At 44.1% G+C, this 27,843-nt stretch overlaps 2 protein-coding genes across 3 annotated transcripts in view; one reads left to right on the forward strand and one right to left on the reverse strand.

Annotated features, from left to right (window-relative positions):
* Positions 1–305: 305 nt before the first annotated feature.
* LOC128886178 (neuroligin-4, X-linked-like) overlaps positions 306–27,843 on the reverse strand; it is a 122,349-nt gene continuing 94,811 nt past the window's right edge. The window contains exons 4-13 of one of the 2 annotated variants that reach the window (XM_054140822.1): positions 20,683–21,025; positions 19,920–20,221; positions 12,951–13,248; positions 11,084–11,236; positions 10,284–10,484; positions 4,804–4,996; positions 3,942–4,386; positions 1,435–1,708; positions 1,206–1,352; positions 306–1,091 (exon numbers count right to left, since the gene is read on the reverse strand). In XM_054140822.1, the coding sequence (XP_053996797.1) occupies positions 445–1,091; positions 1,206–1,352; positions 1,435–1,708; positions 3,942–4,386; positions 4,804–4,996; positions 10,284–10,484; positions 11,084–11,236; positions 12,951–13,248; positions 19,920–20,117 (2,556 nt within the window). In that variant the 5' untranslated portion in view covers positions 20,118–20,221; positions 20,683–21,025 and the 3' untranslated portion in view covers positions 306–444. The remainder of the gene's footprint in view (positions 1,092–1,205; positions 1,353–1,434; positions 1,709–3,941; positions 4,387–4,803; positions 4,997–10,283; positions 10,485–11,083; positions 11,237–12,950; positions 13,249–19,919; positions 20,222–20,682; positions 21,026–27,843) is intronic. The other variant, XM_054140823.1, reaches the window with a different exon arrangement.
* Positions 23,944–26,425, forward strand: LOC128886180 (AP-1 complex subunit mu-1). The gene is made up of 2 exons (XM_054140827.1): positions 23,944–24,103; positions 24,457–26,425. The coding sequence occupies exon 2, from the start codon at positions 24,474–24,476 to the stop codon at positions 25,740–25,742; it is 1,269 nt and encodes a 422-aa protein (XP_053996802.1). The 5' UTR covers positions 23,944–24,103; positions 24,457–24,473; the 3' UTR covers positions 25,743–26,425.

Below are 27,843 nucleotides of genomic sequence, written 5' to 3' on the forward strand. Positions count from 1 at the left end.
GCGAGATGGCAGTTTTATTACACATCATACTTTTTAATTATAGCAATTAGTTACTTTGTATAAGTGATTTAGATTAATTACCATCTGATTCATTCCACGGATTCACTTAGATACACAGGTGTCACTTTAAAACCTTTAGAAGAATAATCTTGAACGGTTCATTATCGTAGCCTAGCTTCTTCTACGTATATCGACAAACTAAAGTTTTCTTTTTGGTGATTCACCAAAGTGTTCGATCTTTGCCCGTGCTCCAGACTCGATTCACACCTACTCGCAATGCAATCAAACATGTTTGCTACTTCAAGCGAGACGTCGTATTCCAAACAAGGATCCTCGCTCTCGCTAGTCACTTTCTTAGAACTTGGATTCGGTAGCTGCTCCTTCAAAGTCCACAAAAGTCACTTTTTTAGCTTTCGCGTTGCCCTCTTGGGGCAACCCCTAATGCTATACAGATATCTCCTGTATCTGCACACGTTTCTTGATGGTTTTGGTACCAGCAATGGTGCTGAGCGAACTGGTTGTTCTCGTAGGTGGCTTCGGAGGTATCGGATCCTTGTGGATGGTATTGCTGGTCCCGTGGCCAGGTTTTAATTCGTTTCTAGGCTGCTCGTCCTCGTCCAGCGGTTGACATTGAGGCATTTGCTGATGCTCTTGGATAGAGGGACTCCTCGCGAGGGTTGTGTAAGACGGTGGTGGTTCCTGGGATGGTCTCGGGTTTTCTGGTGCTTTTATGGAAGACCTGGTTGTCATTGGGAGCGATTCTTGTCCGTTGGGTGTGCAGTCCATGGCTGCTCTTTTCTTGTCGCGGTCTCTTTGATAGTAAATACCAGCGAATATCAACATATTGAGCACCAGGAGGATGCAACCCACACCCACGGTGATGGCCAGGGCTGTAGTAGTGCTGTAATAACGTCGAGAGGCTAGTCTTTGCAACAATTCGGCGTCATCATCCGAGTCGTCCAGAATGGGAGTGATGTCCTCAGCGACAGCGTCATCGTTGGTAGATGTGCTGCACGCTGTTGTCGACGACGCGCTCGTTTTTGTCGTCCCCACTAGGGGCAGAGGCGTGTACCACTCGTCTCGAACAGGCCCTGAAACCAATCAACGATTCATCTCGTTAGTTAGCTAGATTATTTAAGATTTACACGGTTAGAGATTGAAAACGAAACGATTATGCACGCTAGTGATAATAAAAGGTTATTTACCTGCATAGAAGTGGTCGCCCCTTTCGCGGAAGTGATGGTGTCGCATCGAGACGTCGTCGTCGCCTGGCCGATGGAGTTGCGGTATCAAGTTGAGCCAAACTGCCATCTTATGACCGCGATAATGGTTCTTCATCTTTGGCTTCATTGCTAAACACAATTGCGAATATGTAACGACCAATCTAAATTGAAATTAATGCGTAATAATTGGAATAAAAAGTAAGAGACGCACCAATGGTGAGGTACTTCTGAGTACTAGTTTCGTATTGTTCCCACGTGAGACCGTGATACTGCGTTTTCTCCTTGGGCATGCCATAATCCACAGACTCTATTTTGTGGGGCTCGTTTGGATTGCCGGTCTTGGCGAAATTCGTGAAGAACGTGAGGACTGCTTCGGCGACACTTTGATCCTTTTGAGTGTAATTCCGTGGAAAGAAATGTCCGCCGTCCACCAATGGCAGCCCGAAAATGTAGGGTATATCTTCGCCGCGAACGCTGCCCAGACGCTGCAACGATAACATTTCATCCCTTATTTAAACTGACTGGATGAGGAGTCATTCACGGATAAACACGGTATATCGGAGTAACAAGGAAATAGCAAAATTAAGTTGAACGCTACGTGTTTTCGCCTGGTAACGATTTACATCCGAAGGATGCTTACTCGAGAGAACAGACACGTAGGCGATTCGACGGGCCAGCTGCAGGAACACAGGAGGCAATTGTAATTGCAAAGTGCCGCGTATCGCGGAGACGTGCTCAATTTTGTTTGTGTTTCTCACCCCGTCGGGTCACGATGAAAATCCCGATAATTCGCAGCGTAAGCAAACGAATGTACCGATCGCGTTCCTCGGCTGTACACGTGATATCTTCGTGGATGGGCTACGAGTCGATATACGCGGAAGAAGCAACGCGGAATTAACATTTCCTCGAGGATTCACAGGTGAGTTTTGACGATTACTCATATCGCATACCCCTTGTCTTGACCAGGGGTGATCACTTATCCAACCACGGCCGCGTCTACTTCGCTTTCTCGACCAAATATCGTTACCTTTTTCAAGTAGTTTTAGTTGTATACAGCAGAGCTTGAAAATAATTTAGCAGGTCTGGGTGAGGCTTAAGTTAGGATTTAGTATTCAGAGTTTACGATCGCTTCTCCCATCTTCAACGACTGTCGAATACGCCATAAACCCAGGGGCTTTTAAAGGTCCAGGCCGAATCACAACCGAAAGTTAATAAGTTTCGTTCTGGGCCACGGTTAATAGCGATTTACTGCGGTTTACTCGCCGCTGCGGCCGCCCTGCGTAAACCCAAAGCGAAATTTAATTAAATCGAGAGCGCGTCGGCCAGCGAAAGGCGAGACCGTTTAATAAGTTCTCGGGTGTCGCAACCGAGACTCTTTGTAACTTCTGGCATTACTATAATCAACGCGTCCTCCGGTGAATTTAGAATCCCAGAGGGTGAAGTATCGGCCGTGAGTTAGGACCCCGTTAACGGCTGGAGAATAGAAGGAGGAGAGAAGGGCGGAGAAAAGAATGCAGGGGATGGAAATGGCAATTTGGAGCAAAGAATTAAGATGGTCTACGTTGAATGGAACGTTGGAAACGTAGAAGAAAGGAGCAATATTGAAAAAGATGACAAGTTTCGTAGCATTAGAAGCAAAACATCGATTGACTGTCACGTAACGAGTTTATTGTACCCGAAAAGATCGTCTCGGTAAATAGATGTAAATTTATTGGCATAAGTAATAAACAGGTTTAAATTGATTACGAGGGTAATTAAGCGGAGCTGTCCATTAAAATTCATAGGCAACGTTGTCCGCGTGAAACAAAATCGTACGTGTTAATTGGAGTTAATCGATGGTGTCGCAAAATGCAAATTAAACACTTGATATTATTCAAGCCATCGTTTAATCCTCTGCTACTACAAATTACTCCGCATGACTGTCAATTCCACCCCTATTTTTCGCGTTTATATGTTAAATACCGTTTACAAAGTACAATTCTCCGCCAATTTCCTCGTACCGGTTTTTACGAGTCATAAAGATCCGTAAATCACTTGGTCGGTTATCTTGCCATCCTCGAGAGGGCCATTATCGCGCGAAATCGACCAATCTCGGTGAAAAGTTCGCGGTAAATTACCGAGAAGACAATCCCCCGTTCAAACAGCAGCCATCTTGCGTCGCGTCGTTTCGAGCGACAAGGGGCGCGGAACTGCGGCTTAGTATGACGGAAACTTTCGAGATTCCGACGGCTAGGCAAGTTCGATGGATAACGTCGCGCGCTTAATTTACGCCCTCGTCGTCGGGGACCTACGCGATAATGCGAGCGTCGTCCACGAGGCACGGGAGGCGTTTGATTAAATCAGTAGCTTCATCGTGGAATCATGGGCAGCGGTTAAGCGGGGACACGGCTACAGGAGGGGGAGGGAGAGTCTCGAAACGAAGGGAGGAATCGATGGCGTGGAAACGGAAGATTGGAGTGCCAGCGAGCAATCTTCACCGAGGAAGAAACGAGAGAGCCGCGAGCTCGATTGCGTTCTTGCGATTGAATTAAGCCGAACCTGGAAGTGCTTTTGCCTTCGCTCTTGTTTAACTTTGCGTTCGCGCGGCTGAACAGGGAACCTTTTGATAGACGCGACGCTAGAATGTCTCCAATGGATGCTCGAAGACGTGGTTCGAGCGAGAACGGAGAATCGGAACCGAAACTCTTTCGAATCGAAAATGAATCGCGCTGTACCGACCTGCGGATAACCGCTCTCCTTAGTCTGATGGCTGAAATGATAGAAGTAGGTCTTGGCTCCTCTCCTGGCGTGATAGAAAGCGATTCTCATAAGCGGAGCCACGGTATGGCCGTCGCTCAGGGCCTCCATCGTCGAGTCCCTTATATTGATAGGATGAATGATGGACCTATCCCAGTCCGTGTACTCGTTCCTCACGGCAGAGAAGATCTCGTTCAAGTGGTAAACGTACGCGTTCCTGATGAACGTTCTCAAAACGCGGTTTCTATGGTCCTCCTCGAGGCCAACCTTGATATCGTTCGCGTTGAAGTCGAGATTAGACTCCGTGGTGGAGACACCCAGGATCAGGGGCACTTTGATGAACGTGTCGCTCGCCCTCTCCATATCCAGACCCGGATCTGGATTATTTTGGTCCACTGGTAAGCCGGGTCCTATTCGAGGCACGAACCTGGGGCATACAAATTTCATTCGTAGCCATGACAATTCGGTGTAACGCAACGTTGATCGTCAAAGCGACCACAGAACCTAACAATAACGACGCGTGTGTCCTACGTTAACTAGCCATCCGAAGTTTGCTTTGAACTTCGGATTGACTGCGATCCAGAATGATTTAATCGAAGGCTTGGATGGACTTTGCGTTGACAAAGCGGTAATCGTTTACAATTTGTTTGAATTTATCGTAGGCTATCTTCGAATGCAATGTTTATCTGGTTCATTTTCTCGCACTTGTTACGTGCCCAACACCCGCCCCATTCGTTACCTCGTAAAGGCAGAAATTTATGCGAACCGTTTACATAAGCACGAAGGCTAACGCGATAAAACGTTAGGGAGTTGAAAATAAGATTGCAAGGAATCGATATTTTACCGGATTTCCGGAAGTTTAACCGCCATCAGCTCCTCGAGAGGAACACCGCGTAGACAGTCAGCGATATCTTCGTCGTTTTCTGTGGAACATCCTGTTTGTTCCGCCACCTTCGAGCGAAGATCATTCGGATCGTGGACGGAGGCCCACGGACTTAACGCAGAACCACTCGACAACACCACGCGATGAAATAGACCTGGAACAAACCTTTATTTATTTACGACTCCTCCGTTTTCTTTTACGTTACCCCCAGCACATTTTAGTCACTTTTGGACTTTAACGTTTAAAAGGGTGGTTTTCGGGCCAAGTTTCACGGAGTTGGCATTTCGTATCCGCCCTTAATTTCGCGAACATGGTTCGCAAAGGGCGCAGCGCAGTGGATATTCAAACAAATGTACGCGACCGACTTTTAAGCATCGGTGCCTCCGCCTAGAAATGTTGCAACGTATTTAGATTAATCCCGCGCGACGCCAAAGAGGAATACGACGGCAATACGTGTTCGATGCAAACATTCGCCGCATCGTCGATGGTAAATATTTGCCTTTTACAGTTTCCTACGAAGCCGTCTACTATCGGAGTAATTTTTTGAAAGCGGTATTTGCCCGACAACGACTCTGTGAATCCTTGTTGATCACATTTTTAGATCCACTAGTCGTCCGTTTCGTTCGATGTTTGTGCTCTTCGCGGAGCCTCTCGATATTCGTTTGCATACGTCCTCCACTTTTGCGTATATCCTCGGACAGTGATTTCCTCGGGTCGGTCGTTGGATCTTCGAACGTACAGTTTCGGATATTAACAAAAGGACAAGGACTACGTTGCATAGTCAGCGAGAACCGATCAAAGCTTTACTTAATGAATGTGACCCGGTGATTCGAGTTGCAAAAGAATCAACATTTATTCCAAAGTACGCGAACTTGAACGATCGATCCGGCACGCCTTAATTAATTACCATCCCTCGATACCATGTCGGCGGAATCCCACTGCCGGTTTCTCCCGTCATAGAACGGTCGTTGACTTTGCTTCTCGGTCGCGATTCGTCTAGTTCGAAACGAAGAAGGGGAGGAAGACGAATTATCGCGGATCGCTGGTTTCGCTAAAACGGAACAAAACACGAGAAACGTTGCAAAACTACAGAGTCGGAGGACTCGAGGAAGCCATCAGCGGAATTGTATACTTTTCGTTAGCGAAGCTGGGAAAGATTAAAGGCAAACAGGAAATCGTGGCGTGCAACGATAATAAGGAAGCCTTCGCGGTACGCGTAAATAGCAACGGGGACTCGGAGGCTTCGGACAACAATAATATAACCTAATATAGTATACATCCTCTACGGAACGTATTCCGAGCGTGACTTATTCTACAATGAGTCATGAGGCGATTCACCTCCGTGGCTTTTCTTGCGAAAGTAAATCAAAGTTCGAGAATGATGGCCCGATATCGGGAGCGACGATCCGATTTATCGCCTTTATTCGGAATATTACACCGCTGTCTAGACCATTTCGGAATCGCCTTCTATCTCTTCGCGGCTTCTACGAGCTCCTGGAGCTTCTTATCGTTTCGTCAGCGCGATTAAACGTCGCATCCTGCATGCAAATTGCTTCGTTCGTTCCGTGAAAATTTTACGACGGGCCATCGGGAATGTTGAGCCATCGTTACGCCTTAGAAATGTAGATTCGGAAAGTTTCGGTCGCGGTAACGTCGCGCGTGAAATACAAATTATGGACTCTGCGCGATCACGTCGTTCTCTGCTATGAATCTCGGAGACGGCGACGAATCTCGAGTCGATTTGGGACTTTCAGCGAGCGTATTGTGACTGGCGATCTGTTAAATTGCAGATTCTCCCACTTATCCTCGTCGTTGTCGCGGACATTCAGCGAAATATGTATCTTTTCCTTGAATTCGAGCTATTAATGGAATCCGAGAAGAGCTCGAGCGCCGAGAAAATTGCTTTTTATACGGTGAAATTTGATAGTACAGGTCGGTCGACTGGAAACACACCATCTATTCTAAATAATCGAATGAAGCGACGCTTATAAAAGTTTATAAAAGTTGGCTTCAAGGAGATCACGATACGACGGTAATGCACTCGTTATGGGCATAGTCGTAGAAGAAATTTGAATTCGTTTGATTCGTCTAAAAAATTGTTGACCGGCAAAGTTAACGAGCCGCGTTTATCTCTTTCAATCGCGGAACGATTACGCCGTTTTATTGGCATACGCAAAGAAATAACGAATGACGAGCTCATAGCAAATTCCACGAACATATGCGATTAACGTGTTAATACGGCGAATTATTCGTTTCGGTGGAAAATTCGTTCTCGCGATAAAAGTTTTTCAGTCCGATGTTACTGCATTTCTGTTTCTGACTTTGCACGGATTAATACACACCGACGTACGTACGTACGTACCGTTATTATTCGTCATGTTTCACAAAAAAAGGAGTAACTTTTTTTTTAACCGTCAGAATATTCATGAAATATTTTACTCGGCGATTTGATACGTGGTTTTGAATTTGTTGCACACAACGTTTCCAGGCGAATTAATTTCACGGTTGAAACGTCCTACCTCGTTAAAGAAATTTTATGTTTGTTTGTTTGAACCATTTGGAGCATTTGGAGCTGGTGCGGTATCCTACTTGATATAATAATCCGCATATTCATGTAGAATACCGTTGTTGTCTTTCTTCGTGCGTTTATTGCTAGGATATTTAACAAGTTTAAAAATGTTTGCGAATATATCATTCACGAAGTATAATGCATACATTGAGGTTTTATCAACGCCATATTTTCTTCGGAAGAATAATATATTTTCGTTACGAATCCGGGTTAAAATCGATAATAACCGTTTCGTTTTCATTGCAAGATTTAATCATCGCGTGAGATAAAACGGGGCACGTGCGACGGACAGGACGCGCAAGAACTATCGATCTCTCGAACTTAATTCGAGAGCCAAAACAAACTCTTGCCATCGGTTCTTCGAAGATCGCTTCATCGTCCGTGATGAAATAGGATTACGCGTCTCGGGAGCCATCCGCGACTCGTCCTTTTTCCTCGGCATTTTCGTTTTGCAGCCGTCAGCCACCACCCCCGAGCTGTTTCTCGGCTATCAGAAACGCCGCGCTCGACCGATTGGCTTAGCGAGTAATCAGGAAAGCAGTCGAGCGTGATTCCATGGCAATCGACTGATTCGATGCGCGTCGGGCGCATCGGTTTCTACGGTGATTTCTTTTAAACCGTCTACCTCGTCCCTCGCACCTCGTCGAAACAGCGGAAAACAACGTAGATAACGTCGTTCTTATACTCTAGATACCGAATTGTCTGAAATTTAAACGACGGGAGCTCTGGAGAAGCTATTCATAAACCTCTGTATCAGTTGAAATCTGTCCGAGACGCAATAATAAAGCCGAGTGGCGTGGACGTAGGAAAGGAAAGCTTCTCGATTCGGTGTTCGCGGTGACGAGACGGGAGGGAAGACAAGAGGAGAATGCATTTCGCTTCGAGTTTGCTAAATGGATTTGTCGGTAAGACTATCGACGTTTCTGTTTGCAGTATCTCTAGCCATTTCGAAACTGTTACATTAAAAGAAATTGAGTTCCCGGATCGATCCACAGACCTTTTATCGTTGCTTTCTTACAGAGTGCGTGCTGTTGCCTTTCTTCGTCGCGTACACTAAATCACACGTACAAAAGGAGAAAGTTTCGTAGCAAGCGTTAGAGCAGGGCTAAAGAAAAGTCTCTCCGAAGTGGAGAGTCGGTGCAAGCGCTCGCGGTAGTCCGAACGGGATCCGTTCTGCAGCTTGGGCATTTTCCGGTCGGACCGGAAACGCTACAAACGGTTTACATCTGGAAAGGTCCTCTTCGTCCCGCGGCCGAGGCGCTGTCTCCGTTTCTGGCGCGGACGCAGGAAGCGGCGTTGAAACGGCTCCTCTTCTTCGAGGTTGCGGCTTTTACCGCTCGCCTCTTCGCCTCTTTTTGATCCCGATACCGCGAACGCTGGACGACCAACTTCCGGGGAATGAGAGGGAACGAGGCCTTTCCGATCCGACCGTGGTAAGCGCTGCTAGAATGCACTCGAGTGGGGCCGAAGAGCGCGGAGGAAGTTGATGCTCCGACCGGACAACTTTTCCTCCGGTTTCTTCTCTTTTTGCACTCTCAACCGCTGGCATACGTCTGTTCGGCTACGTATCCCAACGAATTCGTCGGAACTTTGGGGAAATTACCTCGTTCCTTCGCATCGGAAGACTACGTTTCGCCTTCTGGTCCCTTTGGTCCATTTGTGTTCCCCGGGGTTACAGCTATCGTGTCTCGAGGCTACGATTTACACTCCAAGTTAGAGAATACGCGGGCTTAGGCCAATTCTAGTCTTTTCAAACATTTTGTGCAATATTCGCGTTGAATTATGCCCCTCTCCAAGTAGCTAAATAATTTTTATCGTTACCGGATCCTATAGGAAATGCACCGTTGAACAAACCGTCGCTAGGTATCGGTTTCGTTGAATTCCCGTGGACATTGCCCTGAAGTATCAACGGTTCGGTAACCATTTTTAATGTATGCCTTGCAGGGTTCTGTTTACGCAAATTCCCGTATTTACATGTTTACGGTACCGCGATATTAATTCGAAATTCGATAGTCTTCGCTTCGTTAGAGCGGAGCGACAACAAAAATACATCGAACAGAGGTGAGCAGCAACGCATGCGTATGATAAATTGACCCTAATTGTTCGTTGATTGCCCTGGCTAATTCCGTGTCTCACGGGCTGGTACGCGTCTTTGTACCGGAATAATATTTGTATGTTATGCTGAAATCGAAGAATAATATTATCGAATTGCGAGCTTGGCGACTTGGTCGAAAATAAAACGGCAAGAAGTTGAGCGACGACAGAGTATTTACGCAACGTGGAGCGTCGCGTTTCGTGGATATTTTTTCTCGATAATACTCGCGCAGGCATTGTTAGCCGAGCGTACAACACCATCTCCGTTTGTGGGTGGAGTTTTGTGGCGAATCGGCCGCAGCAACGGAACGAAGGGTCCAATCCGGGCTGGTACGTACGATGCCAATAAAAAATACATTTTCGGTTCTCCAGGAACAAAACGAAGCCACGCAATTTGTCACCATCGCACGAGAGATCGATACGCGCAATTTTTACCCCTCTCATTCTCTTTTTTATTCACGAGATGTTCCGTTATCTCGATTGTCGGTTCCCGCTGGTTTCGCAAGGCTAATCCCTCACCGATTAATCTATCGACTGTCGCGCCTGCTATATCCCCTAATCATAACCGACACCGATATTTCTACTCTATTCGGCATCGATTTTCATTCTGTGCTCCGCTTGTTATTGCATGGTCCTTCGTCATCGGCTGAATCGAATCCTAAGCGGTATGTACAACTTTGATCGTTCCTCGTGGGTCCGCGATTCGTCGGATTTATATCGTAGACTGCGAACTTTCAGCTTTTGAAAACAAGATTCTCTATCTCTAGTAGCCACTCACCTTTGCCATAAGGGGTTAGGAGCAGAAAATTCACCAAGGCTGCGCCAGTATCGTGGCCCATTAACGTGATCTTGGTTGGATCACCACCGAAAGCGGCGATGTTTTCGCGTACCCAACGCAATCCCATGGCGATGTCCTTTAAGGCCAAATTTCCGCCGGATCCTGGCGTCCTGTCCGGGTACGGATGGGTTCTCAGGAAACCTGGAACGTCGCCAAGGCATCGGTGAGCCGACGCATTCCGCAACAAACGGGACACGACAAATATTTTGCCCGTCGCTATTATCCTATCGAATCCTGCCTACGATCTCGATCTCCGTTCTCCCCTGCCCTGTTGTTTTCGTTTACCGTCCTCTGACCGACGCGATACCAGGAACACGCGGCGAGCATCGAGCCCCGTTAGTATTTATATCACAAATGAAATCTAGTTTTTATCGAGGCCCGTTTCGCGATACAGTTGTTTACGTATCGGATATTCGAGGGCCGTTCGATTGCAGGAAACTGCAGGGGCACGGTGTATCGGTTATTTCTACGTTACAGGTACTATAATTGAATACGGTTAGCGAACCGTCAAATATTAATCTCCGTACGGATTCGTGCACGCGTCGGCCAGATATAATTATTGCGTAACGACGACGGCGACGGTCTGGGTTTCCGTTATATATTATTAGCGAGACACGGTTTAGTGGAAGAAATAAATAATGAATTATTTATTTGCTGTTCGAATAATTTCCTGCTTTGTCACGTTTTTTTTTAGTTGAGCCGTAGTCGATCGAACTTTCGTTTTGTAAAAGAGTACATACCCAAGATTCCTAGGCGATAGTTGAGCGTGATCACTATAACGTGGCCAGCACTGGCTAAGACGGTACCGTCGTAGATGTTTCCTGTTCCCCATTCGAAGCTTTCACCGTGAACGTAGACCATTACAGCGTAGGGAGCTTCGGGACCGCGAGATCCTATAAAAGTTGACGAGTTTTGCCACTACGTTGAATTTGATATAAATTATAAAACCAATGATAAGAAAAGTTAAATTTTTCTGGTAACGTCGATAGAAGGGCTGTCGTCGGACAAGAAAGTAGAACCAGTCAGTGCTTGGCCAGAGCGTACCAGTCACTCATTCGTATTTTGATTAGCTGTTCCGACACGAGCTACGGCGAGATATCTCTTCCAATTAGACTTGACAGAGTGCCGGAGAAGGATATCCGAAGCTCGTCACGAGAAACGTGACGGGCAAGATCACCACCGAGGGATTCAATTGTCTAGATTAAAATACATCCAGGACCGAGAAATTTCGGCCCAGAAATAGTAGGGTCAGAGAAATTAATTTCGTCTGGCAACGCGTTGTCGTTCTCGCAGATCGCGTATTCCTCGCAGGATATTGCTTGGCCTCGTTTCTTCGTCTCCTTTCTTTATTAGACAATATGTGAAAATATTGCCGCAAATAATTCTCCTCGGAAGAAGAACACTCCCGTCAAGTTATTTCAAATTTATTCCAAATATCGACACGAGGATCGAAAGGGTAAAAATTCGAGATAGGAGCGATTATATTTCACACGCGTCATTTTCGACTTAAACGGGATAATAACGTAATTAATGGTGCTCGTAATGCAATGGTTTCGTATCTTACTAAAAAACGAACAGAATCGTGCAATTATCGGCAGAGATTTTCTGGTCAATTGGTCGTCCGCGTTCTGCAGTTTAGCTCGTCGCCGTAATATCTCTCCAAAGTATCATTAATCGTGCTTCTATCGCGGCTAAATATCGCTCTTTAATCGCCGGCTAAGCGGAAACGAGCGTGGGCCGATTAGCACGCGACGTCGCTTTTATTGGTTTCGCTGAAAATTGAATTTCTCTATCGCGTAACAATCCGTTCGACCGATTTAATTCGTAGGGAGTCGCGCGTTTGTCGTTCCTGTCGTTGAAAGCGCCGAATAATAACACGGATGCCTGGGACTGATTCTTTTTGTGATTTCACGGAACTCGAATGAAAGGTAATGACTCTACCGCAGTTTTGATTTAAATATCGCAGCAAAAATTGCAATTTCTGTTGAAATCGTTTTTTAATATTTATGAAAGGCACGCAATTCTCAAAACGAGTTCGCTACAGATTTTTGAAAAAGGGTGACAGAAAGTATTTAATTCTTGATACACTGCTTGCACCGATGCGCATTCCGCTAGTTAGCATGAACTTTTTGATGGCTATCGGATGAAGCTCGAAAATCCAAACTCAACGTTCGTCGAATGATATACGAGCCCTGCTTTTACTTCGACGATAATACCCGACATAAAGGTACTAATTACTTCGGGAGTAATTACTTCAGGAAGTAAGTTGCTTCGTAACACCATACTGTTCCATGAACAGATGATAGATACCGGCTCAAAATTTCCAGTTCGCGCGTTATTAACGCGTGCTATCTAATTACGGGTATTATACGCGGTCTTTTTTGCAAAGTATGCGAGAGAAACTTCCCAGTTTAATTAGAGTTAACACATTTTTCTTTCTCGCGAATGCAACTCGCGTTGCGTCGATTAATGTACGATCATTTGATGGGAGTAATTCTTTTCGCTAGTCATCCTCGGAGGTAGACATTAATAGGGTAACAGTGGACGTATGCATCCTTGTTAATTTTAAAACGCAGGTTTTAGTGTACCAATTGTTGTCGCACTTACCGCTTCCAGGTACGTACATGTTGAGAAAGAGGCAGTCCTCGCTCTGATTTGTCAGCAGCATCTGCAGTCGTTTCAGTTGTTTATACCTGTCCTCGGTCATTTGCAACAGAGCAGTCACGTTATTGGTAACGTCCGGAAAGTGCTGGGGGCAAACAGCGCCGAAGGATTCAGCTATTTTGATACCGTTCCAAGGTATCGGCGAGATCGGTGGTCGAAATCGTAAATCCCCTACGGGTGGTGCAGCGTACGGTATGCCACGAAACACTTCGACCGGTTCCAATTGTCTATTGTTCAACTCCTGCAACAGGAAATCAAGTAACATCGTTAACAGCGAAACAATTTAACCTATCAGAAAAATGTACGATCTCGCACGGTCCATTTCGAAGCTACGTATGCAATCTATACGTGTGAATATAATTAAAAAATTCTACATTTGCCAGTGAAACTCGGAAACACGATGTCACCGTATCCTGTTATTTTAATTTCAGGGCCGACTGACTCGTAAAATACATAAGAGAGTAGCGCAGAGTATCTTGCGCTAATTAATTTCGCAAGGTGATTCAGTGGAAATGTCGCGTCGCGTTTGCGAATTTACGTCGGATGAGGTTACCTCGATGAATTTCGGACGGCTAATAACGGCAAAAGTGGCTAGTTACTTGAATCGATGTGCACCCTCCTAATAGGGAGATCTCTGACAGTAATATCTCTTCTGGCAACATTGAGTTAGACGTAAATCCCGTATTTTATGTACATAAACGCAGCCGCGATGCCCGTGTTGCTGCTAACTAATTACCTAATTACCGTCTGCGCTTCGACTATCTCTGGTTTACGAGGGCTCACTGAAATGCAATAATCCAGACATGTTCCGATACTGCCGCGCAACTAAATAATATACACGTACATTTCGCGATTCCGTTTGTAAAATATACATTACGTATGCGCAACATTATAATAAATTTTCATTTTTCTACGTCTCAATTGCGAGACGTAGAAAAAATTCACGCTATCATTCACGCTAACGAAACTCTGTAATTGCTTTCGTTAGACGTAATTGTACAGAAAAAAAGGTTACCATTCGCCAGCTTTCTTGGAAGCAATTATGCCAGAAGAGCTAATAAATCTCGTTTGGTACGCGTCGACGTTAATTGCACCTTCGGGTGCCGCGAGAAAAAGATCGAGCCCCCTCCTCCTACACCTCCCCATTGAGAATGACGATGGAGCCGCATCGACTTCAAAATCACGAATTCCCATTAACGAGAGAACCTGTGACGTTACCGGAGGAATAATAAAGAGGGCAGCAGAGGACTGGAAAGATGTGAAAAAATGTTTGCCTCCTGGCCTTATTCCTACACCAGAACGCTCTATAATTATGGCATCCACTCTGTCGAAACTGAAAGAATTTTTCATTTTAAAATTCTTCCGTTTTTCCGACGATTTATAACGTTCCAAATGATTCGAGTTTGAGTATTTAATTAGGGATATTTGTACAAAGGTTATTTAAACATGAAAATATAGAAAGGAGTACAGCTCGTTTAGAACGCGTGTGCCATCTGGACGTCAGCAACCGACGTACGCACAGAAACATTTTTTAATCAACTTAAATAACGGAAGAGCGGCTGAGAATTTCCGGAACAGGGATCGTCAAATATTGGATACCAATCTCGTAAAAATAACGCTTGAACATGATTTTGCATTAATATCAAAATCCCCGGTACAATATTTCTATAGAAAAAAAAAAAGTATGTTTGCGAAAAATGTCATTGGAAAACTAGCGAGAGAGCGGGAGCAAAAGAGAAACAAAGAAATGGGAGAAATATTAAAAAATTTCTTTCCCTGGCGGATTCAAGCTCGTTCGCGTGCGTGTTTGCCGAGTGCGTTAAAAATTAACGAGTTTCGTCTGGTCGTCAGTGCTCGTTCGTGAAAATACCTATGAAGCAACGGTGTTGACGCGTTATTTATCCTCGTGAGACCGCCGATTTCCCACGTGTCGCCGCGATTGATTTCTGATACGATGCGACAGCCCGTGCTGGCTCGCACAATTATCGCCTTTTTTCATTTTCCACCTCAGTTTCGCTCTCTTCTTCCATTTCTGAGCAACATTTTTACCGAAGAATGCAACGATTTACCTGCGATAAAAATGCTATTAAGTTTTATATCCATTTTAAACCAGAAACAGGTGAATCAAGAATTTGAATCAATTTGCATATTTAAATCGTTAAAATACGGAGACAAGTGCAGTTTTGTCAGTGAAGTGGGATGGAGAGAGGGAGACGGAGAATCAGTAGTAGCAGATTACCTTTGGTCAGGCACGCCGAGGACTTTCTCGGACGGGAGATAAACGAAATCATTCTTCGATGGCCCAAACGAGAATTTTATACAAAAATTCTTCTAAAAATACGAGACAGTCGATCGATCAAAGTATGCCAATTTGATTAAAAAAAAAAAAAAAATGACACGCGAGCGAACCGCAGAAGCATTAAAATAATTTGTTTAAATACGTTCTCTAACGCGAGCTCGCAGTTTCGAGAACGGCGCGGCGGTTCGCAAATATTTGCAATGATCCCGACAAAATATTTCACTGAAAAAATGCTGGCAGCTAACATTAACGCAGCAAAAAGGCGAGCACCGTGCTGCGACTCGGACTGCATAATGCATTTATCGACGCGTGAACGCTCGACTGGCCGTGCTTAAGAATTAAAGAGCAGATCTAGGCCATGGCAATAAATAGATCGACTAGAAAATCCTTGATGCTGGTACTCCGTTTATGGAGGAAACGAGCTGCATTCTACAACGCCGGTTCACGCGAGCAATTTTCCGCTAATGCTTCCGTGAAATAAGGATCGTACGCACACCATACCGTGAAATTACACTGTTCTTCGAAAATGTTTCAGACGTTTCATCCGCTCGCAAATTCGTGTTTCGAACGAACCACCAAAATTTGCAAACTGGCTTCTCGATCTTGAGGTTTCGAAGTCGTTTGATATTTCGAGGCTTGGCTGTTAAATAACGTTTTCGCGATAAATTTATTTGATAAAGGAGAGAACGCAATGTTTTTTAGTAGCAGAGGTAGCATCAAACACAAGCTTCGGTGTTTTGATATACGTATCGTACGGCATGCACGGTTCTCGGGCATATAATTCTTTCGCGAGGAGCGCCTGAAAGAACGAACTGCTCCGGATTCCTATTCCGTGCCGCCATTATTCGGCCAACAATGCCGATTTGTCCCCGGAGCCGCGATAAAAACGTACACACGAGGTGGCACCGCATCTCCCATCGCGAAAGAACACCTCGAATCGTCGCGCGTTTGAAAATTCACGGACATTTTCATTTCCGGCCGCGTTTATTGGCCGTAAAATCTCCCAACTGGCGGCACCTGCCGACCGATTCATCGTGTTGCGTACAATTGTCATGTAAACTGCTAAACATTTTATTGCACTGGCCATTGTTGGCCGTGCCTCGGTAACGCGTGATCGGCAGAGTGTATAGAATGTTCATCGTTCGAGGCCCGCGTAATGTCATCGTTCCCTAATTATGGCAGCGTTACCGACCTCGCCATTATTATTGCCAGATTGGTACGAAGAGCGCATACACGGGGGATGTTTGAGCGCAGGACCAACGTAACCGTAATTATCCTGTGATCGAGATAACGCGATCGCGAGATGAAAGAGCCCAGTTAGGCTTGAGTTATGTAAAAATTTGCCCCTGGTTATGAGCTTTCCAGCTACCGGCTATCGTACGGCTTCCAACGATTATGCTTCGATGGTTATACCCTACAAGCTGCTGGTAAACTAAAACACGTTTAACGAACCTCTTCCGGTTCTGACGGTAGAACCATCCAAGGTAGGCTTCGTAGTCAAAAGGAAAAGCTTCTACGCGCATAAAGACATCAAAAATGGACACACTAAAATTTAATGAATTTTGCTGTAGACGTATGTCGATGCGATACGTGTAAGTATGTATTATATCCATATGGTATTGTATTGATATTTAATATCGCAGTGCGTAATGAAATTTCCAAAACGCGCGAGTGTTTCGCAAAGCGATTTTTTCGACGAGCAAGTTTCGCGCGAAATAATCTCATTTTACAATTTTTTGTCACTTTTTCATGTAGAATTAAAATTTATTAAAACCTCACTTCAATAAAACGTCTGATTCCAAGCAGATGTAATACTTTCGTTAAGAAGTTATAATCTAATTAGACAATACGTTTTTACATATTCCGTCGTCGAGCCAGGTATTAAGAACTTGGTTATTACATTTTTCACCTCTCCGGTCAGCATGAAAGAGAAGATGTGAGCCACACGATACGTGAGGAGACTACGTAACACGGGAGTCATTATAATCCCTTTCAGAGCGCCAATTCTGGCCCGAAAATCAGTCGCGTACAGACGTGATCGTAATTCTCATTATCGCCAGGACACGGAGAACTTTTAGCTCCGTGGGAGAGAAGCGAAGCGTTCGAGCTTCGGAAAAAATTGCTCGACCCGTCCTCCGCCATACAATAAATTGGAGAGAAGAGAAGGAAGTATTTAAACGAGGGTCGCAGAGACGGTGGAAAAACCTAACGAGTTTGTTCCCGTAGCTGTCAACGAACGACTGCTGGATCGAAGCTTCGAAGCTGCAACAGACAAATGTGCAAAGTTGCTAAACGAAAGAAACGTCGACGCTTCTCTACAGGGAAACCACCATTTTCCGTTGGTAATTTACTCGAGTTTTGAAACTGAATATTCGAACAATAAACGAAGAAGTAAAATAATATTTGCATTAGTTATTTAATCGAAGACATCAAATCGAATTCGTCTAGTCATCGATCCCTCGAACTTTGGACACGACGAGCTTACCCCACGAACTCGAAACCGCGGTAGCATAGGTAAACTTTTCAACTCTCGAATTGCGCGAGCTCGTACGCAACTTCGTAGAAATTTGGAAATGTTTCCAAGTCCAACACGAAATTCACAGCATCGCGCGCGAGAACTTGCTGCGATTCAACGTAATCGTCCGTTAATTCGCGCTGCCGTTTTTCCTAACGATGACAATCACACGGAGTTGGAACAGATGCGCGAAACAAGCTCACCGACGAACGCGTTAACAACTGGGAGAGAATGAACTGCGTTTGTGTTTACGTATTGTGGTATGTACAGGGCGTAAAAAAAATGAGTTTTTCAGATTTTCACAGACGTATCGTTGGGGTGTTATATTTATCGGTACCGTACTTGCTTGTTGAAAATCTTTAAAGAAAACTCAACCGATCGACTCGTATGGAATTGAACCGTGACTGTCGCGAATGGTATTTTATTTTCCTATCTTTTTGTTCATCCCGTATACAATCTTTGTTTGCGCATCGGTTTGAGCGTCGAGCGACGTAGCGAAACGATTGACACAACAACGTTCTCCTCTGTGGAACCGTATATAGCAGTCGATCGCGCGAAATGGACCGAACCGAGGCGAACGAGAAACGACCGGCACGAGTTGCGCCGCGTTACGACGTAATGTAAAGGCCACCGGACGTCCCAGGCGAAAAACTTTTCTCGTTATCCATCCATCCGCCTAGGGTAGGGGACCAGCGAGGCTAAAAACGCTCGGTGAATTACTGATCCGCAATTCACCGAAAACGACCGCGCGTTCATCTTTTCGCACGTGTGTTCGTGGGCTTTGCTTTTCCTCTTCGCTCCTTTTGTTTTTAAATTTCCGAAAAATGATCATATATCGTCCAACTACAGTGGGAGCTTCTCTATATTCATTCTAGAATAGGATATTTTTTGGTTTGAAATATAAAAGAAAAGGTGCTCGATAAATCGTCAACGCTTTAGCAAGGACGATGATCGTTTCATTTTCGTGGCGATACCGGATCTCTTACAGAATCATTCGGCATTCATCGATCCCATGCAGGCGTCGAATTGAAAATATGTATACACCGAACGCAATGCCTGTCGGCTGCCGTAACGTTTGTCGTAGTAAACGTCAGATCGGCTTCATGTTCGGTGACGACTGATCGACATAGCGAAAGTGTGACGCGAATATTTCGTTTCTAAACGGTTGCCATGATTTATCGGCGTCGATATTCGACGCGCGAATTTATGATTTAAGCGTTTAAAATTTATGCCCTTTTATTTGTTCGAACATCATCCTTTTGTATCGTTTCTCTATAAGTCGATTTCTAAACGTACCTTCCGTGCTACGTAACGAAGAGCTGACGATATTCGAAATCCTGATATCGAAATAAAATCGAAGGACAGTATATCTCTGGTGACATGATCCCTGCATTGAATAAAAAATTCCACGAATTTGCTAAAAAAAATAGCGATCGATTGGCCACTATTACACGTTCGAACGAAAATAGAGGAAATTTGTTGGATATCCGTTCTCTCGAATTTTGGGATTCATATATACATACATACATATTTTCAATGTATCGGATACTCAGACCGTACCTAGCAACCATTTCGTTCCATAGTGTCCTCTCCCCGACCCCGCGCTAAAACGGCAGAAATCGATATACTCAAATATTCCATGAATACCTTGGCAAGAGATTTTCGAGTGTAACATAACGGCACTTATCAAGAATTATTTATTCCATCGAACACTTGTTCTATGCTTAAAGTACAGTCAATTTCCCCGCGTTGTACGTTACATGTTGTACGTTTCCATATCGCTCTCTCGCAGGATTTAACGCTTTAGCATGCGAATTTTATTCGCTGCTTGATCCTGTTCCCATGACACAATCTGCTCCTCCTCGCGGAGCCTTTGATATTCTGTACATGCACGCATTATGCATTCAGTATGCAAAGTAACCCGAGTGTACGATGGATGCTTGTCGCCTATACTTCTTTCTTTGGAGGTGTTCTACGTTTTTGAGGCAGTAAATGGACTAATTTTTTATGTCGTAACACAGTGTTAGAAAACAGTTTCTATAGATTACCGGTTCGCGAGACTCTTGGTTGAAATATTTTGATTCAAACTTTTACGTACCTGAAGAATCCCTCGTATCTGACCACTCTTAGTCTCCACGTTGCGCGAAGCGTAACGGATCTGCGAGCCTCCACGCGATCCTTCGCAACCGATCAGGACGAAGAGAGCTATGAGGACGAGGCAATCCGTCGTTGATCTGCTCAAGGACCTTGTGGCCAGCGGCCTCTTCCTGGCCGCCGGCTGGCATGGCAACAGCATGACAGCATTTGCTGGCGGCCACCCGAAGCGACGCCACCAGCATAACCGTGGAAGGCGACTTTAGCCACAGCCGAAGATCAGCCTCGAGATCGTCGCGAGTAGCGCTGCAATTCAAAATCATCCTTTAAATTTTTGTTACACTTTGTTTCTTCGACACGGTGGCTTTCACGCGTCATGCATGTGTCACGTGTCGGTTCTCGCGAGAGAAGCGTGACAGTGATGATTTTTTATTTCACGTTCGTGTAAACAAATAAAATACGAGCCGTATACCATTTGTTGTCACGCGTGCGTGATACGCTGTTTGGAATACCTCTACGACGGATCACAAATCTATGGTCGAAACGTTGTGCTAAATAAATGTTTTTGCAAATGTTATCCTCGTTTTAACATGAACGCTTTGTAGAGAGCTGAGCTTCCGCGATAAGGCTATACTGGAAACTCGTTCCAATTCTCCGTTGCTTCGAACGAGTATACGATAAGGAGCTCGAAGTCATGTTGTTCGACTCGTTCGCGCGCCAAAGGTTCCACGCGCCTCGTAACAACGGAAGATTGCACTTGGGTGTACCTTAGGCGTGCCCATCACCGGAAGGGATGGAAAAGTATTTCCAATCGGGGGGCAGAAACGGCTTCCTTATTCCGTAGGCAATCCAAGGCGTCGCCGACGAATCACTTGGTAACCTCGTTATGCAAAACGATGCCACCGTACTTCCCCGTCGCCACTCTGGCTTCTCAACTCTTATTCGGTACTGCCGTTCTCTATCGGGGCGCAAGTTCAATTCCACTCAAAACATCTCGTGAATGACAAAACACGGACGACGCTGAAAACCGTTCTGTTTCCAACAGAATTTTACCGATCCGCAACGGTGGCCTGTTCTTGGCGAAGCCGACGCAGCTATTTCTTCCTTCGTCTGAAACCAAGAGAAGCCGAGCGTGAGACCATCGTGTATTGGTGGCGAACAGGGTGGCACGGGACGAACGGTGGAACAACAAGGCGGAGATAACAGCGGAGGCGAAAAGAGGAGCTGAGAGAAGGGATGGCTGATCAGAGGTATACCCCGCGGGGAAGCCAAGTTTCCTCGGGAGCAATCAGTGCCTCGCGCCTGCCGTTCCTGCTTCGACCACCTACTACCCCTAACGTCTAAACCAACGGCGATACATCCCCCGCAGTGTTTCTCCCACTCCTTTCTCCGTTTACTTTTTTACTCCCCCTAACGATTTGGGATCCAGGGTAATGCGCTCCGCGCTCTGATTCTCGGGAACCTCTGCTTCTCATGATGCGGACGTTCGCCATTGGGATAGCGACTCTGCTTCGTTTGATAGTATTTTTTAAAGGTGTTAAGTACGCGCGTCACCGTCGCGAGGAGCACAGCAAGGATAAATCTTTAACCCTTCGTAATTCCGTGACGCTTAATTCAAACCACGTATCAAACTGAATTAATGGGTTTAGAACTCGACAAATTCAACTCCTCCATTTCTGAATTATGATTTAAAATTTTGTTTGAGTTATTCGTGATATGCTCGATAAGAGTGAAATGCAATTAGAACGAACGTCAAATTTTTAAGTATGCTCTCTCGACTTTGCGTTGCTCGCGTGCTCGCTGAAAGTTTCAGATAAGAGCGTACCGATTGGGGTTAGATTTACGTTTAAAGGGAGAATGAATGAAAGCACGGGAACACGATTCGAAACCGTTACTCATATCGCTAACGAAACGATTTGTCAACTTTATCGTTAATGGATTATCGTTAAACTTCGCGAAAGTTTCACGAACTTTCAGGTGCTGTTTCGCGATAAAAAGTGTTGCGTGATTCGACAGCGTTACTTATTGTTAGTATGAAATGTGCCTACCCCGTGCATAACTATTCGCGGTATCTGTAATTAGTTGAATTTCAATGTTCGAAACTCAAAGGTAAAGGTACGAGACTTACTCTAAGAAACGAGTAGTTTAAAATTGATTACTCTGAAATGTGCTAGTTTTCGTTTAAATGAACTTTTACGCTAGATTCCTTCGACGCTCCCTTCGAGAGAGAAAGCATTTCGACCTGCGATTAGACAGGGGCAAAACATCGACGCAGGTCAACGCGTTTATAACTAAGTCACACGGGGGATGTTCCCTTCCTCCGTCGAGGAATCCAAGTTCCGCTAATTTAATTTCGAATCTCAATTATCGGTCGCGTCGGATTCCCTAGACGGCTCTAACTTTCAGCCCTCCGCGCGCGGATCCCCAAACAGGGGTCAATTCGACCGACAAACGCGTAATACATTCGCGATTCTAGCGCCCCTCGCTCCTGTATTTCGCCACTTTATCTTCGGATTGACGTTTCATCCGCAAAACGGACCGACAGACCGAGAACTGGGAGGATTGCTCTGTGCCTGCGCGGCTATATCGCTCATCGGGGAATAAAACGGAGAATCGAAAGAAACACAACGACGCAAGAGGGTTCCGAATGGAAACAAAGAAAGAAGAGAAATGATGAAACTGAAACGTTGAAAATTCGAAATTGGTTTGATGGTATCACCGAAAGCTACGGAACGTGATATTTACGACGAATAAGGGAACGGCAGAGACTAGTAAACTCGTCTAAATTAAAACTTCGAAAAAGGAATCGTTATACGTTGTTTTTATTCGCCGTTTATTATTCGAATGAAGTTTCGCCAATCTCTGGCGGAAGGTGGGAAAAAGTTGCGGGACAGAAAATGCATTCCCCGGTGGCGGAAGAACTCCTACTCCCATCGATGATTTGACTTTATAATCGAGCCAGCATCGTTCAATTACGATGGAATTTCTCACGGAATTTTGCGCAAATAGTGTGTCACGATTCGGGACGAGTCGACAGCGACTAGGGTAAATCTAAATACATCCCTCGCGAGTAGCTGAGATTTGGCAAGATAAACGATCACGAAGTTGATGATTAGTGCGTAGAAAGAAATTTTCTAATATAGAAAAGAAGTTTAAGTAAAGATATTTAAAAGATACGAAATTCCAAAGGATCAGAAAGATCGGTTGACGTTAGTTTCCTTCTCTTTCAATTTTATACCGTAGCCGAACAGCATCGTAAATTACGTTTTAATTAAAATCGAAACGCTCCGATAACCGTACACAGCTTCCGCCAGTGAGAACGTGACAGCTGACAGCCACCACTTTTACACCGCCTTCTCTTTTCTGTTCTCCTTCCGAAGCGTGCAATCAAACGAGGTTCAATCACCCCTGGTTCTTTTATAGACTTTGTAGGGGCGGTGCGTTACACGGAGCGCGTCTATGGATGCGCTTTTGTGTGGTACAATTGCCTACTTCGGTGTACTATACTTTTATTACGTAACACCGATGATCATTGTGCGGCTACGTAACGTATCTCCACTACCTCCAAAAATGCCACATTACCATATACACAGGATTCTTTTTTCCAATGGTACATCGCATTAAAAAAGTATAGAAGTTTGCAAGGTGGTAACATATGCTACCTTTAGAGCATCATTCTTCGAGATGCAATTAATACGTGTATCTTTGAATTCATTGAACATTTGTAATATCAGTTTGCAAAATAAGTAATTCATCAAAGACATTAATCGCGAGAAATTTTTGTATAGTTTTATTAGAATAAATGTACACCGAATTTTACAATTCGCCAATTCGGTTGTTTCCTTCCTGGATATGATCATTAAATTATCCTTTTTATTGCCGCCATAAAGTCAGGCTAATGTTCAGTTGTAACATTTAAAAAAATGCCTGCTACTAAATATTGCCAGCTAAAACCGTTCGAATGAGGCGAATAGAGGCGGGTCGATATTCAACGCGAAGTTGGCAACGCATGCGCTTCGATTGCGGTTGCCGCGAAGCAACTTCAGTGCAGTCCACAGTGGCAGTCGGACAGCTGGGAGGGGAGGGCCTTTTTGTCAATAAACTCATCTGTGTGTTTTTACCAAAATTAAATTTAGTTCGATGTGAATAACTGAAGAACCAGCGTTCCTCGAGGAATTGGAAGGACATGTAAGTACTTCGATATACAACCAATTTTATCGCCAAAGTACGTTCGGGCATCTAGACGTACACTTTGATGTCAAATTATGTCGTTTATTAATGCGTATTTTGCGTTCATTTATATTTCTGTACCCTGCTTTCACGTTGTCGAGTTTCATACGTCATACTTTCTTCTTTCCACTTCGTATTTTCACTTTTGTACTCTTCTCCTAACAACATAACCTCTATCAGGCTTTATCGATTCGTAGAGGCTAGTCTGTCGAATAGCTTTGTCCTCCTTTTGGCACATGGTTTTCGTTGCATCGAATCTATTTTGATTTCCGTTTCAAACAGAGATGCAAAATGTTTTTTTTTCGTTACAGTTTGACACATTTTCAAGATGTCGACATCTGCTATATATATTTTAGATGTGAAGGGAAAGGTGTTGATTTCTCGAAACTATAGAGGAGATATAGAGACAGGTCTTATTGAAAAATTTATGCCTCTTGTAATGGAGCGTGAGGAGGAGGGCAATCTTACTCCGATAATTCAAACTCTTGAATGTACATATGCTTATATAAAGTACAATAATCTTTACATTGTTTCAACTACAAAAAAGAATGCAAACATTTCGTTGGTATTTGTATTCTTGCATAAACTAGTTCAAGTCATGCAAGAATACTTTAAGGAATTGGAGGAGGAAAGTATAAGAGACAATTTTGTCGTCATTTACGAACTGTTAGACGAGTTGATAGATTTTGGTTATCCTCAAACTACGGATAGTAAGATTTTGCAAGAGTATATCACCCAAGAGGGTCATAAACTTGAAATTCAACCACGCATTCCTATGGCTGTGACTAATGCTGTATCTTGGAGATCAGAAGGGATAAAATACCGTAAGAACGAGGTGTTCCTAGATGTAATAGAATCTGTGAATCTTCTTGCAAATGCCAATGGAAATGTATTGAGTTCTGAAATTGTGGGTGCCATTAAAATGAGAGTTTATTTATCTGGAATGCCAGAATTGAGACTCGGTCTGAATGATAAAGTCTTGTTTGAATCTACAGGACGTGGAAAGTCTAAATCTGTTGAATTAGAGGACGTTAAATTTCACCAGTGCGTCCGATTGTCTCGATTTGAAAACGATAGAACGATTTCTTTCATTCCACCTGATGGTGAATTTGAGCTAATGTCTTATAGACTGAACACACACGTAAAACCACTGATATGGATAGAATCCGTAATAGAGCGACATGCTCACAGCAGAGTAGAGTACATGATAAAAGCAAGGTCACAATTTAAAAGGCGCTCTACGGCCAACAACGTAGAAATAGTAATACCAGTACCAAACGACGCAGATTCTCCCAAATTCAAAACCACTATTGGGAGTGTTAAGTATTCTCCGGAACAGAGCGCCATAACTTGGTTTATCAAGTCATTTCCTGGAGGAAAAGAATATTTGATGAGGGCACATTTTGGTTTACCATCCGTGATCGGAGAAGATGTGGAAGGTAAACCGCCGATCCAAGTAAAATTTGAAATTCCTTACTTTACTACATCAGGCATACAAGTGCGTTATTTAAAAATTATCGAAAAGAGTGGGTACCAAGCTTTGCCTTGGGTTCGATATATCACGCAAAACGGAGACTATCAATTGAGGACAAATTAAATGAAAGCAAATTAGCAGAACGCTCCGATAATCGATACAAAAATGTGGAAACTAGTCGGTTTGCTACGCTTAGTATGCTTCCGAACGATAATCTATCTTTATAGCTATTTTCACAGCTGATTGCGATAAATACGAAGATCGTGATGTATAGAGTATAAAAATAGCAATTAGCATTTTCGATATCGGGTAAGGATTTCTCGATATTCGTGCTTGTTTAACAGAATAATTTCGATATAGACTAATTTTAATACATCAGTATAATTTACGCGTAAATCCAAATAATATTTTTAGAGATTTTCGTGTTATGTTTTTTTTTTTTTTTGTCGTACGATCATGAATCGTACGAAAGTACGGAGTACTTGATTTGTTTAATGTCTGATTCATCGATGCCACGTTACTCTTATGTAGTACGACTAGTATTTTTCGTATACAGGAGCTATATTGTTCATTAAACAGTATTCCGATACGAGAAGTTGTAAATATATCGAAACTCATTGTATGTCAACACTTTCATGGAATTGTTAAGAAATTAATAGATGTTGATTGTATTAATTTAAACTCGAATAGTATTACATCATAATTATTGTATATCGGTATGACAATAGACATGATACTATTACTATTGTATATCAATGTATTAGTAATTTAAGATTCGAAAAAGGTGTATTAAATTTTTAACAGAACCAATGTGTACTGTTTTACCCTGATTCACTCCAATTCCTATCTCTCGTCAGAGTCCGGTATCAAAAATGAAATATTTAGTTTCGTTCGCTCGAAGAACTACGCATCCGTTTTTTGAAGCTGGCGCGTTTTGAATATCGATGATCGCATTGTTCAAGTACAGACTTTACCGGAAACTTCTATTCGAACTGTCGAATTTCGTAATTAAACTCATCGAACTACCTCTGGTCTACCCAACTTTGAATTAATCGAATTCTGGAATTCAACGAACCGATGCTTAATTTCGACAAAATTTCGAGTACTTGGAAAGTCAGCAGCCGAAGTCAGCTGCCTCGCTGAATTCGAACTGATAGTAAGCAGCTTAACCGAATGGAAGCTATCCTGTAGTTTAGATTGGAGACTCGGACGAAGGGCCGAGGTATCGGTTTAAAATACTTTGGAGCTTCCAAAACAAAGTTACAAGCCATCAGTTTCGAGCCCGAAAAAAACGCGTGCCCGTTTAAATAGATAGTGGTTGCCGTGGCGTGAAAGTAGAAGTCGCGATTAGGAAAGTGGCTTCGAGTGGAAAATTCAGTTTGATCGTAGCTGGAAGTTTAAAAGTGCTCTTTGAACGCGCGAAAAGAGAGTTTATCGCGAATTCGTCGACAGCTTTCGCGAAGATTGAGATCGTAGATGTTGGAGCTGGTTTTCGCGGGAGGCTGGTCGTCGAAAGGGCGGTAAATATTCTACGAGGTGATGTTGAACCGCGAAAGAGAGACGGAGACACGGAAACCCGTTTAGATCGAAACGCTGCGAGGCTTTTTTATAAGCGCCACCGCGACACGGTCACGGTATGTAAATTTCCAAGGGGCGCGCGCGCACACTGGCTCGCAATAATTTTATGGAAATTGGTGGTCCTGCAAGGAATTTCGAGCGCTCGAGGGAAACACATCGACCGAAGAACGTGCGAGCGTATCGGAAAAGGATGAGAAAGGGGGTCGTCGGATGCCCTGACCAGAATAGCCTATTCTCATTCATACTGGGGAAAGAGGCGAACTATTTACATTTATCCGGTGTCCTTTTTTAGCGTATTTTTCCCTTGTTTATATTTCCGTCGCTGTGTTCGCAACGCGAAACTAGTTTCGTACGTGATGGCGCATTACAAATTAGATACGCCGTTGGGGGTAGATAACGAACCTAGCTCGGAAGAAATAGTCGCTGTTACGGTAGTCAGAGATAAAACACTTTTGAATAATTTTTGAAAGTCTCGCTTGGTTTATCGCCCTCGCGAGAAATTGTAGTTCCGTAATCTTACACGTGTAACTTAGCAGAAAATAATTTCAATAATTATGCGGTTTTTTTATGTTTGAGTATCGAAACCAACGAAACGGGATATTTTAAATCTGCTAGATGCACGCGTGCAATTGGATCAGGGTACATA

The sequence above is a fragment of the Hylaeus anthracinus genome, unplaced genomic scaffold, assembly GCF_026225885.1.
Source record: "Hylaeus anthracinus isolate JK02 unplaced genomic scaffold, UHH_iyHylAnth1.0_haploid 11982, whole genome shotgun sequence".
Lineage (NCBI taxonomy): Eukaryota > Metazoa > Arthropoda > Insecta > Hymenoptera > Colletidae > Hylaeus > Hylaeus anthracinus.

What these genes read in the sequence shown, in the direction of transcription:
- LOC128886180 (XM_054140827.1), top strand. Translation starts at nt 24,474, where the DNA reads ATGTCGACATCTGCTATATATATTTTAGATGTGAAGGGAAAGGTGTTG.